General features: G+C 52.2%; 1 protein-coding gene across 1 annotated transcript; it reads right to left on the bottom strand.

Moving 5' to 3' along the window:
* Window positions 1-3,005: 3,005 nt before the first annotated feature.
* Window positions 3,006-13,419, bottom strand: MNX1 (motor neuron and pancreas homeobox 1). Its single transcript, XM_066630995.1, has 3 exons — window positions 12,885-13,419; window positions 5,255-5,415; window positions 3,006-3,380 (listed from the first exon to the last, which is right to left on the bottom strand). Exons 1-3 carry the CDS (start codon window positions 13,417-13,419, stop codon window positions 3,006-3,008), a joined length of 1,071 nt encoding a protein of 356 aa, XP_066487092.1.
* Window positions 13,420-14,537: the final 1,118 nt, after the last annotated feature.

Genomic DNA, 14,537 nt, shown 5'->3' on the forward strand with positions numbered 1-14,537 from the left:
GTCACTAGATGTGTCACCCCCCCCCCCCGGGTGTCAACTTACTAACACCTTATGCAGCAGTTCTCAATCTTTTAGCACTGGGACCCACTTTTTAGAATGACAGTCTGTCCAAGACCCACCAGAAGTGATGTCATGGTGGAAGTGACATCATCAGGCAAATTAAAATAAATAAATATAAATAATTAACGTAAAACAAATAATTAAATAAGCAGAAGCTAGCCCTGTTCCACCAAGTGAATTTCCTCTGTAGCCTGCCTGCAATAACACCCTCCCCTCCAAAACCAGTAAGGTTTTCAGCCCTACCCAGTGCCCAGTTCAATTGAAGAACTTCTGTTTAAACCAGATCACTGTCAGGATCCACCTGGCTTTGCAGATCTCAAAAAAGTTCACCTTATCAGCTGAAGCTTCTGATCCTTTTCTGGTGGGGGGAGAGGCTGCCTTCTGGAGCACTTGTTTAGCTGCAGGTGCATAGGATTCTGGTAGCCTTGCAGTCTCCTTCACCTGATCTTCCACACCAGCCAAGGTGAGTAAACACAACCCCGAGGCTTAGTTTCACTTTCCATAGGGCTCAATACATTCATCTGCTTGGGACTTCCTTCTCAGGTGTTTTTGGGGCTGCATTCATTGGATCAGGACCATTCTGCTGTCATTGGATTCCTCTCAGCCTGCCCTTTCCTATGGACTAAGGCAAGTTCGCCTACTCATGAGTAAACACGCTATACAGCTCACTTTCACTTTCCATAGGGAATCCATGCATTTTTTGTTCTCCAGTTTCTTGGCCTTAAATTTTGATAGAAAGAAGATATTTCACTCTGGTTTTTGCATTGCATTCTACTCGAATTTCCACACCCAACGGTATATAACATGATGAGGTTACTCCTAACCACCGTGATTTTAGCGTGTCACCCCCCTGTGCGCATTACCCCCCTGTGCACATCACCTGGTGCGGCCTGCACCCCCTGGACCCCCCCAGCAACGCCACTGATTGCACATATGATTTAAAAAATGCTCCTATTCTTTCAATAACTGTGAAAACAGGTGATGATGGAGATTCTGCTAGGTCCAGTTTTCATGCCTCTGCAATGCAATGGGTAGCTACCTCCAGAGCAAAGATTCTTCATCTGGAGCAAGAAAACCGGGGGCACTGCCCATTGACATGAAGAAGGGTTCCCTTTTTTGTTCAGTTCTTGAGCTATTCAAGGGACAGAAATAATGTCCCCTGCTGCATGTTGTTCTATGAAATCTGGGGGCTTACAAGTACTGTAGCCACCTTTTCGGGTTCAATAACTCTACACAGCTGTCAAGTACAAAAGAGTTTATTTTCCATGTCATTGGAACATTGGGAGAAGCTGATTAATAACTTAGCATGCATAAGTAGAGGTATCTTTCTCTCTTTTTATAAATACAGTGTACAAAAATAAAGATAATACAGTCCTCCCAAGATTCCCAGTAGTTCCAGTTTTCCTGGCATAAGTTTCCCAAATTGCTTGTTATAGGATAAGCACAAAAACTCTCAATACTGGTGCAGAGAAAGGGCAGAGCGTCCAAGACAGACAAGTCGGGTCTCAAGCGTCCTCCTTTAACATTAAGATTTTGGACCTTTTGCAGATGCGTAAAGGCAGCTCTCTTCACTTTCACTGGTTGAACTGGAGTAGGGAACTGTCAGCACCTCCCATTCAACAAAAGGGGAAGAAAAGATTCTTTTTCAATTACCTGTATGGTTCCCCCCCCCTTGGTTGTTGCTCTTGAAAACCGAAATGTTGCAGCTGAAAACCATTACCAGAGCTGGTGGATGGCTTTTTTGTTTGGTGAAAGCAAAAGGAGCTGGTGATTTAATCTTCACAGCACCTGCTGCAGTACAGTGTGATTTGAGTTCCCTCTTCAATGAATGATGAGTGTTGGAAAGAGAATAAGGGGCAGAAAGGGAATTTGACAGTAGGCAACCCAGCCTGGTTCAGGAAAAGTACTTTAGTCTGTTTTGGACAGGGATCAGATGCTTCTTTCCACCCCCCAACATATCATTGATTCATACATCATCTCCAGAAGGGTAGCCATGTTGCAAAAATAAATAGTCTAACTATTGGTGTAGCAATAAATAGGCTTGAGGCACCTAAAAGACTAACATGCTGCAGCATAAACCTTTGTGGACCAGTGCCCACTCCACTTCTTCAGGTGCATGAAAGTATCCTAAAACCCTCTTACACACATTTAAGCTTTACAAAGAATTGTCACAGATGATACACCTCTTGCATTTCATGCCGTTCGGCCCCACTGATTTATCCTCTTTCCCCCTCCCCACCTATACCATTCAGCTGAAGATAACTTTCATGCATTGGATGAAGTGACCACTAATCCACAAAACCATATTATATAATAAGTGTGTTGGCTTTTGAAGGTACCCGAAGCCTATGGGATCTCTTTCCCTGCATATAATCATGTTTGACAGCTGATGATAACAGAGCCCTCCTGTTGGCAACCTTCAGTCTCGAAAGACTATGGTATCGTGCTCTGAATGGTGGTTCTGGCACAGCGTCTAGTGTGGCTGAAAAGGCCAATCCGGGAGTGACAATCCCTTCCACACTGGGAGCAAGTGCAGTCTGTCCCTGGTCTGTCTCCCTGGCTATGGGCCTTCCTTCTTTGCCTCTTAGCCTCAGACTGTTGGCCAAGTGTCTCTTCAAACTGGGAAAGGCCATGCTGCACAGCCTGCCTCCAAGCGGGCCGCTCAGAGGCCAGGGTTTCCCACTTGCTGAGGTCCACTTCTAAGGCCTTCAAATCCCTCTTGCAGATGTCCTTGTATCGCAGCTGTGGGACCACCTGAATTACAGTTAGGTGTGTTATGTGGAGACTAGAGACATGGAAAGTGGCTCTGTAGCCTGGCTGCCAGCTTGGATGTTGTGGTCAAGGTGCATGGGGCACCCGGAGAGCACACAAATTTAGACACTGTAGAGCAAACATACCTGGGACAAGTTCTTCTTGGGAACCAAGGCAGAAAGGGAGCCAGGTGTTCAAGGTGCTGGGGCTTGGGGCAACTGTGGGTGAGCTCCTCCATGCCTGCTATGGGGTTTGCTGCCATCCTCATCCCCATCTGAGCAGTCAGGAGAGCCATAGGGGCAGCAGTGTCCAGATCGATCCTCTTCCTCCTCCTCCTCTTCCTCATCCTCCTCTTCATCCTCCTCCTCCGGGTCACTGTCCCTGAGCTCCTGCAAGCGGCGGCCCCCATTGCTCTTCTCTGGTCCTCCAGGTGGCAGTTGCCCTTCATCCACCACTTTGTCTTCCCCTGCACCACCTCCCTTCTGCTTCTCAGCCTCCTGTGCTGCCTGTTCCTTGGCCTTCTTGCTCCGTTTCCACTTCATGCGCCGGTTCTGGAACCAGATCTTGACCTGGGAGTGGGGAGAAGAATGGAATAGCACACTTATGGGGCACAAGATATGTGATCAGAACTAGACAATGAAAAGCAGCGATGAAGCCAATACTCCTGCCCAAGGTTTATTGAACCCAGATTCAATCCCACAATCCATTGACAGAGCGAATGTCTCAGTTTTGCTCCCACTGTCAGGAATGGCTCTGAAGGGGAGGGAGAGGGGCCGCTTGCATGCTTTGGTGAGGCTCCCTGAAAAACTTAGTGCTTTGCACATCCTCTAGCTACTCCACTGGTGCAGACTGCTTTCCCTGAAGCAGATGGAGCTAACCCTTACACCTTTGGAACTATGAACTTGCCTGCCCCGGGCCTTGTCCCCAGAGGGCTTGCCCCAAAGACCCCATCTTTCAATGCAAGGTGGATAGTGATGGAAGATGGGACATCTCCCGTGGAGACACTACTCTCCCCAGAAATTTCAGATTGTTGCCAACCTTGTTTTTTAGCCATCAAATTAACATTACAAGATTAAGCGTATTTACTCAGAAGAAAATTCCCCAAGTTCATATGGGGCTTACTCTCTAGTAAGTGTGTTCAGGGCTGCAGCCGAAAACTGTTTTCACAGAATCATAAAGCTGGGAGAGTCCTTCAAGGTCATTTAGTCCAGCCCCCTGCTTGGAAGGGAGCTTTCATATTTTACAAGGCAAAAGGTGACAGATGCTGATAATTTATAGGCCACTGTGCATTCAAGAGGTTCACATAAACAATGTCAGCAACCCTTGCAACAGCCCAGAAGATAGGTCATTATTCCCATTTAGCAGATGGGAAGTTGACTTGCCTTAATGAAGTCAAGTAGCAGAGATGAGAACTGAAGCAAACAAAAGCTAAGGAAATATTCCTAGGCTTTAACAATAGATGAACTCAATGCAGAGACCAGGGTACAAAAGCCCATTAAGTATGTCAAATTTATGCCAACATTTATTCAAACAGTGAAAAATATGCACAAATATAAATCAAGAGAGCAGACAAACAGTGCAGATTAAATTGAGACTCTCGGCCTGAATGTTCAGAATATAAAACAAACTGTACTCCTGAACGTACTGTTGGCAGGTGGTTTCCCAAGTCTCAGGGCTGGTGAGAGATCTGAACTAGCTTGGGCTGCAATTCTGGGGAAACGCTTTCCTGGGAGTAAGCTTCACTGAACACAATGGGACTTGCTTCTGAGTCAAATGGTTGGCAACCTTCAGTCTCGAAAGACTATGTTATAAGCCTGCAGCACCCGGTATTCCAAGGCGGTCTCCCATCCAAGTACTAACCAGGCCTGACCTTGCTTAGCTTCTGAGATCAGACAAGATTGGGCATGTGCAGGGTAACTGCACAACATGCTGCACAACATGGATAGGATTGTGCTGTCAGTCTCTTAAGGTGTAGAGACAAAAGGGGTGAAGATCCCATCATCCTTCCACCTACATGGCATATCCTATCAGAAGCTTGTGGGAGCCATGAATAGTTTGTGAAAGGGGACACTGGGTTCCCGAAATGGGGTCCCCTAGCTGGAGGGTGGAGTGCAAATACTATACAGTTATTTCTTGCAGTCTTGAATTTCTTTCTTCTTGAGTTCTTTGATATTTCTGTTGATTTTCTGCTGCAGCCCAAGAAGCCTTGGCACCCATCACCAGTGGCAAAGTTAGCAGCCCTTTGAGTCCAGTATGCACTGAACTCACTCAAAGAACCTAATTCAGGGACAGTTCCCCTGCCTGGCAGTCTTGGTAAAGGATTCCAAGAGAGCCCAAAGAGGTAAGAAAGAATTCTAAGCGAGATCTCTCCCCATCCACTTTGGTCAGCACAGTGTACCCCCCCCCCCGATCTTCCCTTTCACCCAACCCTGCAGACACCCACCTGTGTCTCAGTGAGCATGAGGGATGTGGCCACCTCAAAGCGCTTTGGCCGGGACAGGTACTTGTTCAGCTTGAACTGATGCTCCAGTTCCAGCAGCTGCTGGCTGGTGAAGGCTGTGCGGGGCCGCCGGCACTTGCCCAGCAAGTTGGACTGCGCTTGGGCTGCAGGAAAGGGAGACACAAGAAAAGGCACTTGATGAGGAAGGAGCTGGTCCAGCCCCATCACCCTTGGAGTCTGCTGCTGCCTCAGCAGGGTTGACAGAAGCACCCCAAGAAAGGGACAGGAAGAAAGAAACCAGCTAAAGGACTAGAGCAGACCAAGGCCCCATTGTATTCAGTATGATGCTCCCCAAAGCAGCCAATCAGCTGCCTTCAGAAGCTCACAAGCAGGGCGTGGCCAATGGCCTTCTTCCTCTCTGGTTTGCCCTTGCCTGCTCTGCAAATGATGTTCTATTTAGCTAGTGTGGCCAACAGCTCTTTTGGCCTGTTCTCCATGAAACGTATCCAGAATCGTTAACAACAACAATTTGAACCTAGCCACACTCCGGCCATCACTGCTCTTGTGGTTCCATGCCTTATGCGACAACAGGCTTTAGTCTGCCCTGAATCTACTTGCCATCAGGCCTGAAGCCATCTAAAAGGACAGAAATCTCTCTCTCTCTCTCTCTCTCTTCTCTCTCTCTCTCTCTCTCTCTCTCCATTCAAGCCATTAATAGCTATGTCCACCTCAGCTGTGTCTCCTCCTCCTCCTGTCTTTCCCCCCTCCCCAAGAAGTTCTAAATACTTTTCAGCATTATAGTGAAATAAAGGGATCAATGCAACTAAGCCTGCAGCCTAGATGTGTTTGTTTCTGGTGAGTAAGGTAAAATTAGAGCCCAAGTCTTACTGAACACTTCTGAGTAAAACAAACAACACAGTTTTAAACACCTCTACAGCCATCCTATGCGCCCTTACCTGAGAATAAGCTCCACTGAACACAGTGGGACTGAGCTCTTAGTCGCATGATGGCAAACACTGGTCAGAAGTGATTCTCTGTTCTACAGCAGTGGTTCCCAACCTGGGGTACGTGTACCCCCGGGGGGTAGTTCCCAGGACCTTTGGGGTGCTCACAAAAGAATTGGATAATGGTGGAAAAAGGCCTGTCTGTATGAGAATGCCTTGTGGGGCTGGCAAGGCAAGAAAGAAGGTGGACTGAAAGCCCCACCAACTGCTAGTTTCTGGTCATCAATTTGTGAATTAACAGATATGAATCAACAGCTAAAACACAGAAATTGGAAATAACAGCAACTGTATTAATTGCAGACATTTTGCTCATATGAAGGGTACAATGTATGGAAACGGGCTGCCAACTGCTACGCTAGTGAAATAAAGGTTGGGAAGGGAACCAGTGATCTCCAGCCAGAGGTGCTCAACACTTGGGGTCCCCAACATTTAGCATGCAGGAGGGCGCAGGATCAGCTCTTGGTATCTATTGGGGCATAATGAATGGCTAGGACCCCTCCCCCCCATGGGAAGGCCTTAAGAAGCAGCCTTGTGCCTGAGGAGAGGTGGGGTGCAGGAGAGAAGAGACCCCTCCAACCGCCCCCCCCCCCCAGCCTGGGGAGAATCCGTCTGATCATGTCACGGGGAGAGAGGGAGAAGGCGCATCGGATTCTCCTCTCCCGGGAGCTGCTGCCCGGGTTCCCTCGCACCCGGAGTGGCTCTCGCACTGGGACTCACGCCGGGGAGAAGCGGTCCCGATCCGCAACACTCAGCCACCCACACGCGGGGGGGGGGAGTAGTGCCCAGCCCAAGTGCTGCGGACCGGGCCTGGCCCCCCCACGCCGCCCCCCTTGGCCAAGGGCAGCCTCCAGCTGGGAAGACCCCACGCCAGTCCCAGTGGCGAGAGCCCGGAGGAGCCGTGGGGCAGAGCCGTCTCCGTCTCCAGGGGAGGAGTAAAGCCTCCCTCCGCGGAGGACGCCCCTTCCCCAGCCAGCTTCCTTCCCAAAGCAGGGGGACCGGGTGGGTGTCCTGACCGCAGAAGAGGATCAGGCCCCCCAAGTTGGGGGGAGGACAAGATAAGAACTGAGAACCCTCTTGATCGCATGGGGTTCATTTCAGCACCATATCAAAGGCATACCTTCCACCGCCTTTAATAATACTAAGCAATAAGTAATACTACTTACAGTATAAATTAAATTATTAAAGTATTATTACTTATTAATGCTTTAAGTATTTTAATAAGTATTTAAGTATTTAATAAGTATTTTAAGTATTTAAATAATAATATTTTAATAAGTATTTTAATACTTATAAAATAAGTATTTTATACTAAATACTTATACTTTAATAATACTTATTCTTAAATGTAAAGCTATATTAGCTTTATATTAATTACAAAGCTATAATTTTTACATATGATTTATTAATTACAATTATAATTTATTAATGTATTAATGCCAAGCAGGCTCTGCGCTGCTCGCTCCCAGGGAGAAAGAGGATGCTTAAGAGCTCAATACCATGCATGTCTACTCAGAAGTAAGGCCCATTCTAGTCAATGGGGCCTACCCCCAGGAAAGCGTGGATAGGATTGTAGTCTAAGTTCTTTCCCAGGACAGGAGACTAGAAAGGAGGGCGTGTCCTGGGAGAAGGCAATGACTGGTGCCCCTGGCCCAGTCTTGGGATTGAAACGAGGTCCTGGGCAGTGGATCCAGAGGGAAGATCCCCGAGGGCCTGCTGGGCTCCGAAATCAGGTCCCTTCTGGGCCTGCCTGGAAGCCAAAACAACCCAGGCCAAAAGCCCGCAGGTCCAGCAAGCGGTTTGGTGGGGGAGACCCACCAAGGCGTCGCGACCCATCCCTTTCCGCAAAAGCTGACGCAGAGGGTGCTCCCTTCAATGAGGACGGGCGCCAGTGAACGGACCCTACGCAGCGAAAGGGCTGGACAAGCGGCAAGAAGTGGGCATGATTGCGGGGTTTCATTTCTGTCCCTTGACAGAACTCAAAGGGGGCACCACCTGCGGTGGGCGGGGAGGCACAGGGGAGGCAGTGCCTCCCGGCGGGAGTCCTTCAAAAAGCACCACCGCAGTGGGAGACACCCAAGCACCCACAACCCACACGCAACGTGTGATCTAGGGTCCGGGGTCGCGCTCTGCGCGTGGGTTGCGGGTGCCTGGGTGCCTCCCAGGGTTGCGGCGCTTTTCGATGGACTCCTGAGGGGAGGCACTGCCTCCCCTGCCTCCCCACTGCAGGTCCCTGGATGTCACCAGCTCGTCCTCCTCGGGTCGCGGGGATTCTCCAGCATAGATGGGAACCTGCAATGCAGGGACGTGCCTGCCCCCTTCACCTGGACACACCTGCTGCGCGATGGGAGAAGGGCCCGGCCTGGCGACCCACTGAACCTCCAGGAGACTATTGGGCGTGTTTCGGCTGGGGACGGGCGTCCTTGTCCAGCTGCACTCCGATCGTGCTCATCGTACCTTCCTCCTCCGTTGCTCAGGCTGCAGACCCCCCCAGACTTGCTCGAGGGGAAGACCCCTTACAGCTGGAGGACTCCCTCCCTTCCGAGGAAACATGCACAGGGTGGGGCTGCTGGCACCCCCACCGAATTCTATGGGACTTGCTTCCTGGTAAGTGTGCAGGGAACCCAGGCTGATACAGGTCGCTGGGGGGGGGGGGGGGACTGAGACCACAATCCTATCCACACTTGCCCTATGAGTAACCCCCATTGACTACAATGGAACTTATGTCTAAGTAGATGTGCATAGGCTTGGGCTCTTAGGCTGCAATTCCATCCACACTTACTTGGGAGTAAGCCCCATTGACTCTAGTGGGACTTACTTCTGAGTAGACATGCATAGAATTGGACTCTAAGGACCTAAACCTATCCAACTTTCAAGCTCCGATATGGTCACAATGCAGCCCTGTGATAAGGAATGTTCCCATAGCTTGAGAAAGCCCCAATGACTGCCCCTCCACTATAACATGCAGCAGTGCATACCCCATGGCACAACAACTGCCCCAGCAGTGGAAACTGGATCGGATTGGGCCCTAAATCCTCTGTGGGCCACAGAACAAAGAGACCCCCTGAGTAAGAACATAAGAACAGCCCCACTGGATCAGGCCATAGGCCCATCTGGTCCAGCTTCCTGTATCTCACAGCGGCCCACCAAATGCCCCAGGGAGCACACCAGATAACAAGAGACCTCATCCTGGTGCCCTCCCTTGTATCTGGCATTCTGATATAGCCCATTTCTAAAATCAGGAGGTTGCACATACACATCATGGCTTGTACCCAGTAATGGATTTTTCCTCCAGAAACTTGTCCAATCCCTTTTTAAATCCCCATTTAAAGTGGAAATGCTGGTGTGGCCCTGCCTGCTTTTGAAGGGCAAAGGGTGGCCAGATGTCATGACAACAAAAGAGGACCAGGCACCCCAAAATGTAGGACATCCAAGAAAAATGTAGGACAAGACAAAATAAAATCTAAAAACACCACTATACTAATTTAATGTTGTTAATTTAAAAACCATATCACTCATTATTAAATTTAAAACTACAATACATATAATCTAACAGTTTATCATACCCGCGAAAGACCATGATTGTATCAAATACAATAATAAATTATATGTATTTAATCAAAGGATTAAATGTATATAATTTATTAATTACAAGAAGACTCTGTGCTGCCTTCAGAGGCCTGCTCACAGGGCAAAGGAGAACATTTAGAGCCCAGTCCTACAGAGGTCTACTCAGAAGTAAGTCCCATTATAGTCAGTGGTGCTTACTCCTATGCAAGTGTGGCTAGGATTGCAACCTGGACACGAGGCTAGAAGAGAGGACAGGTAACAGAGGGCGTCTGGTCACCCTGAAAGGACACCCTGAAGACCCACCATCTCACCCTCATCACGTTTCTTTGAAGCTGAATCTCGCCCCAGTGGGATGGAAGAGAAGCGCTTTGGAAGAAGCCCCTTTACCAGCGCCGAGCCCCCCTTTCGCCCATCCACTCCAATGCCAGCAGGGGCCTCAGTTCCAGCATGGATCGACCCCTTCGCCGCCACCTCCCGGGAACCTCGAAGAGCCCAGAGGCCTCCTTCTGACAAGGCGATTCCTTTTATGGGAACATGGGAACATAAGAACAGCCCCACTGGATCAGGCCATAGGCCCATCTAGTCCAGCTTCCTGTATCTCACAGCGGCGCACCAAATGTCCCAGGGAGCACACTAGATAACAAGAGACCTCATCCTGGTGCCCTCCCTTGCATCTGACATAACCCATTTCTAAAATCAGGAGGTTGCGCATACACATCATGGCTTGTACCCCGTAATGGATTTTTCCTCCAGAAACTTGTCCAATCCCCTTTTAAAGGTGTCCAGGCCAGTCACCATCACCACATCCTGTGGCAAAGAGTTCCACAGACCAACCATACGCTGAGTAAATAAATATTTTCTTTTGTCTGTTCTAACTCTCCCAACGCTCAATTTTAGTGGATGTCCCCTGGTTCTGGTGTTATGTGAGAGCGTAAAGAGCATCTCTCTATCCACTCTGTCCATCCCCTGCATAATTTTGTATGTCTCAATCATGTCCCCCCTCAAGCGTCTCTTTTCTAGGCTGAAGAGGCCCAAACGCCTTAGCCTTTCCTCATAAGGAAAGGGCCCCAGCCCCGTAATCATCTTAGTCGCTCTCTTTTGCACCTTTTCCATTTTCACTATGTCTTTTTTGAGATGCGGCGACCAGAACTGGACCAGAACTGGGAAGGAAGCAAACCCTTCCAAGGATCCGACGGGGCAATCTCAGCGGCTCTCCCAGCGCCTCCCACGTCTTGAGGGGAGGGGGGGTTTCACACCCCTGCGCGATTTCTCGGTCCTCCTGGGATCGGCTCTTCTGTTTCTCTGGGAGCGTTGAACAGCAGGGATGTGGGTGGGAAGGCAGGTGAGGCAGAGGAGGGCAGAGCCTCCCCACTGGAGTCCTTCGAAAAGTGCCACTGTGTGGGAGGTGGGCAAGCACTCTCAACCCACGAGTGTGTTGCGCATTAGCCAGGGCAGGGAGGCTGCCATGCCTCACCTGCATCCCCACCCGTCCCTGCTGACAGCTCCATTCATCTATTGGGTTGTCACCGATCCGCAGAGATAGTTTTCGAAGAAACAGCCTCACTGAGGACTAGCTGCTTGCTTCCCCATCAGCACCACGTTCTATGGCATTAGAAGCCCAAGCCTATGCACGTCTACTCAGACATAAATCCCATTATACTCAATGGGACTTATTCCCAGGAAAATGTGGATAGGATTGCAGCCTACGGATCGCTGCAATCGTGGCTGGATGTGTGCAAGGAACACACGTTCCTGGGAGTAAGACTTACTTCTATGCATAGAATTGTACCCTGACAGCCCAATCCTATCCCCACTTACCTGGAAGTAAGCCCCATTGACTCTAATGGGACTTACTTCTGAGTACACAGGACACGGGGGGGCATCGTGGCACACACAGAACCACATTTTGGGGTCCCACAGGGTGAGCTGAGCACAGCATCCTGAAATCTGATCTTGAAACCAGCGCGATTTTGCCCGGCCAAGGCCACAATCCTACACTTCCCTGGAAGTAAGCCCCATTGACTAGTAGACATTCATAGGATTGTGCTCTCACTTGGCTTGGAAATGTGCTCCATCGCCCGGGGGTGGGGACAGCCTCTCTCCACGACCCACCTGAGCAGGTCGAAGCCCAAGAGACAGGAAGATGCTCCAGTCCCCCCTCCCTACGGGCTGGACGGGCGGCTCTCGCACTGACCTAAGTGTCCCTGCTCAGAAGTAAGTCCCATTTTAGTCAATGGGGCTTACTCCCAGGAAAGTGGATATAGGATTGTCGCTTCATGCTACAATCCTGTTCACACTTTCCTGGGAGTAAGCCCGGTTGACTCTAATAGGACTTGCTTCCGAACTGACACACACAGCCCTATTCTAGCCAAACTTTCCTGGGAGTAAGCCCCATTGACTCTAATGGGACTTACTTCTGAGTAGACACTCCTAGGATTGGGTTATTGGCTTGGAAATATGCCCCGTCGCGGGGGGGGGGGGCAACTGAGCAGGTCAAAGCCCAAGAGACAGGAAGATACTCCAGCTCCCCCCCCCAGTTCGGGCTGCTCTTGCACTGATCTGAGCGTGTCTACTCAGAGGTAAGTCCCATTAGAGTCAACGGGGCTTACTTACAGGTAAGTGGGGATAGGATTGCCGCTTCATGCTACAATCCTATCCACACTTTGCTGGGAGTAGACCCCGTTGACTCTATTGAGGCTTCCTTCTGAGTAGACACGCCCGGGATTGGGCTCTCGGTGATCCCCGACCGGCCTGCAGCGCAAAGACCGGCGGCAGGCTGGCTGGCAGTGCGGCACACTGGCGGGCACCCGGAGCGGGGCTGGCCGCTCGGCCACATCTCCGCGGCGTGATCGGGGAACCAAGTGGGGAAAGCGGCCTTGTGCCGGCCTCGATCCGGGGCCTCTCGCCCTTCTGGGGCTGGGGGCTCCCTCCGCCCCTGAGGAGCGGCTCCCCGTCCTGGGCCAGCCGAGGGGACCCCTGGAGGAGGCGGGGGGGCGGCCTGGCCGGTCTGGGAGGCCCAGCCAGCCCGCGCACGTCTGAGGGCGCGACGCGTGTCTACTCACAGCCGAAGTCGGGCATCTTGGGCAGGACGAGGCCGGCGGTGGAGGCGCGCAGCCACTGGTCCAGGTGCTGGAAGGTGCCGGCGGCGCCCAGCTTGAGGGGGTCCCCGGCGGCGGGGTGGGCGGGGGGCACCTGCGGGTAGGGGTAGGAGAGGGCCGGGTGCTGGTAGCCGTAGACGGGGGGCGCGTAGAGGGCCGCCTGCGGGGCCGAGGGGTGCAGCCCCAGGGCGGCGTGGGGGTGCGCGTGGTGCGGGGCCGGGGGGTGGAAGGGCTTGGCCAGCAGCCCGCAGGGGGCGCCCAGCAGCCGGGGCGGGGAGGGGGTCTCGGCGCGCAGCCGGTCCGAGGGGGCGCCCGCGCGGGGCTCGGCCGAGGAGGGCGGGCTGGAGCCGGCGCTGGAGCCGCTGGAGCTGCCGGGGCCGGGGCTGGCGCCGAGGCGGGCGGCGGGCAGCGCGCTGACCAGGGCCAGGGGCGACGTCTGCGCCTTCGGGGGCTCCGCCGCCAGCAGCGCGTCGATCCGGAAATTCTTGGACTTCTCCATCGCGGCCCCTTCGCAGGCTCTACTCGCAATTAAGCCCCATTCTGGCCAACGGCGCTTGCTCCCGGGCAGGTCTGCAGAGCGTGGCAGCCCCAGGAGAGGCCGTGCGCGAGGCTGGGCAGCTCCCCGGCTCTGCCCGCAGGGCGCCCTGCGCTCCCACTCCACGCGCGGCGGGGGGGCTCGCCCGGGCTCCCATTGGCCCTCCTGCAAGGCGGGACGCCATTGGTGGCCGCAGCCGAACCTCCGGCAGCCCATTGGCCGCCAGGCACACCTGTCAAGGCTCCTGGGGGTGGGCCTGCCAGCCCGGGGGGGCGCCTGGTAGTGGAGCCAGGCGCACAGGGGAGAAGCCGGAGGGGCAGCAGCTTTCCAGCCACGCAGGGCTCCTCGGCACGGGAGCTTCCTGTGGTGGGCAGGGGAGGAAGGGCCGGGGCGGAGGGGCCGGGGCAGGATCAGCCCCCCACCATGGCACCCCAAGCCTCAGGCAGGCAGCGCTCCCTGGTCTGGAAAGGGATCTGCAGCCCCGGGAATCCGAGGGGCTCTTCCAGAGCTTTTGAGGCTGCAATCCTAGCCACACTTTCCTGGGAATAAGCCCCATTGACTCTAATGGGACTTACTTCTGAGTAGGCACTCATCGGAGTGGGTTCAGAGAAAGTCTTTGGAGAGACTGCAAGGAATGCAATCTACAAACCTCTCCACGCTTTCCTGGGAGTAAGTCCCATTGACAATAATGGGGCTTACTCCTGAGTAGGCACGCAGAGGCTAGGGCTCTGAGAAAGTCTTTGGAAAGATAGCAGGGGACACAAGCTGCAATCCTATCCACTCTTTCCTGGGAGTAAATCCCATTGACTAAAATGGGACTTACTCCTGAGTAGACATGCAGAGGATTAGGCTCACAGCCCTGCTAAGGGGTTGCAAAGGAAGCAAATCTAAGAAATTGGCATGGGGGAATCTCCCCTTGGAGAGGCTGTCTCGTGATTCCAGACCTTCCCTTCGCAGGGCTTATACAGTCTAGTGGAATCACGGGCACAGAAGGGAATTTCCCCCTACCCCCCCCCCCGTCTGCACCCCAAAAGATTAGATTTTAATATCAGTGTACAGGAAAGTGTATCCGATCTGAGTGG

This window comes from Tiliqua scincoides, chromosome 5 (genome assembly GCF_035046505.1).
Source record: "Tiliqua scincoides isolate rTilSci1 chromosome 5, rTilSci1.hap2, whole genome shotgun sequence".
In the NCBI taxonomy this organism is placed as follows: Eukaryota; Metazoa; Chordata; class Lepidosauria; order Squamata; family Scincidae; genus Tiliqua; species Tiliqua scincoides.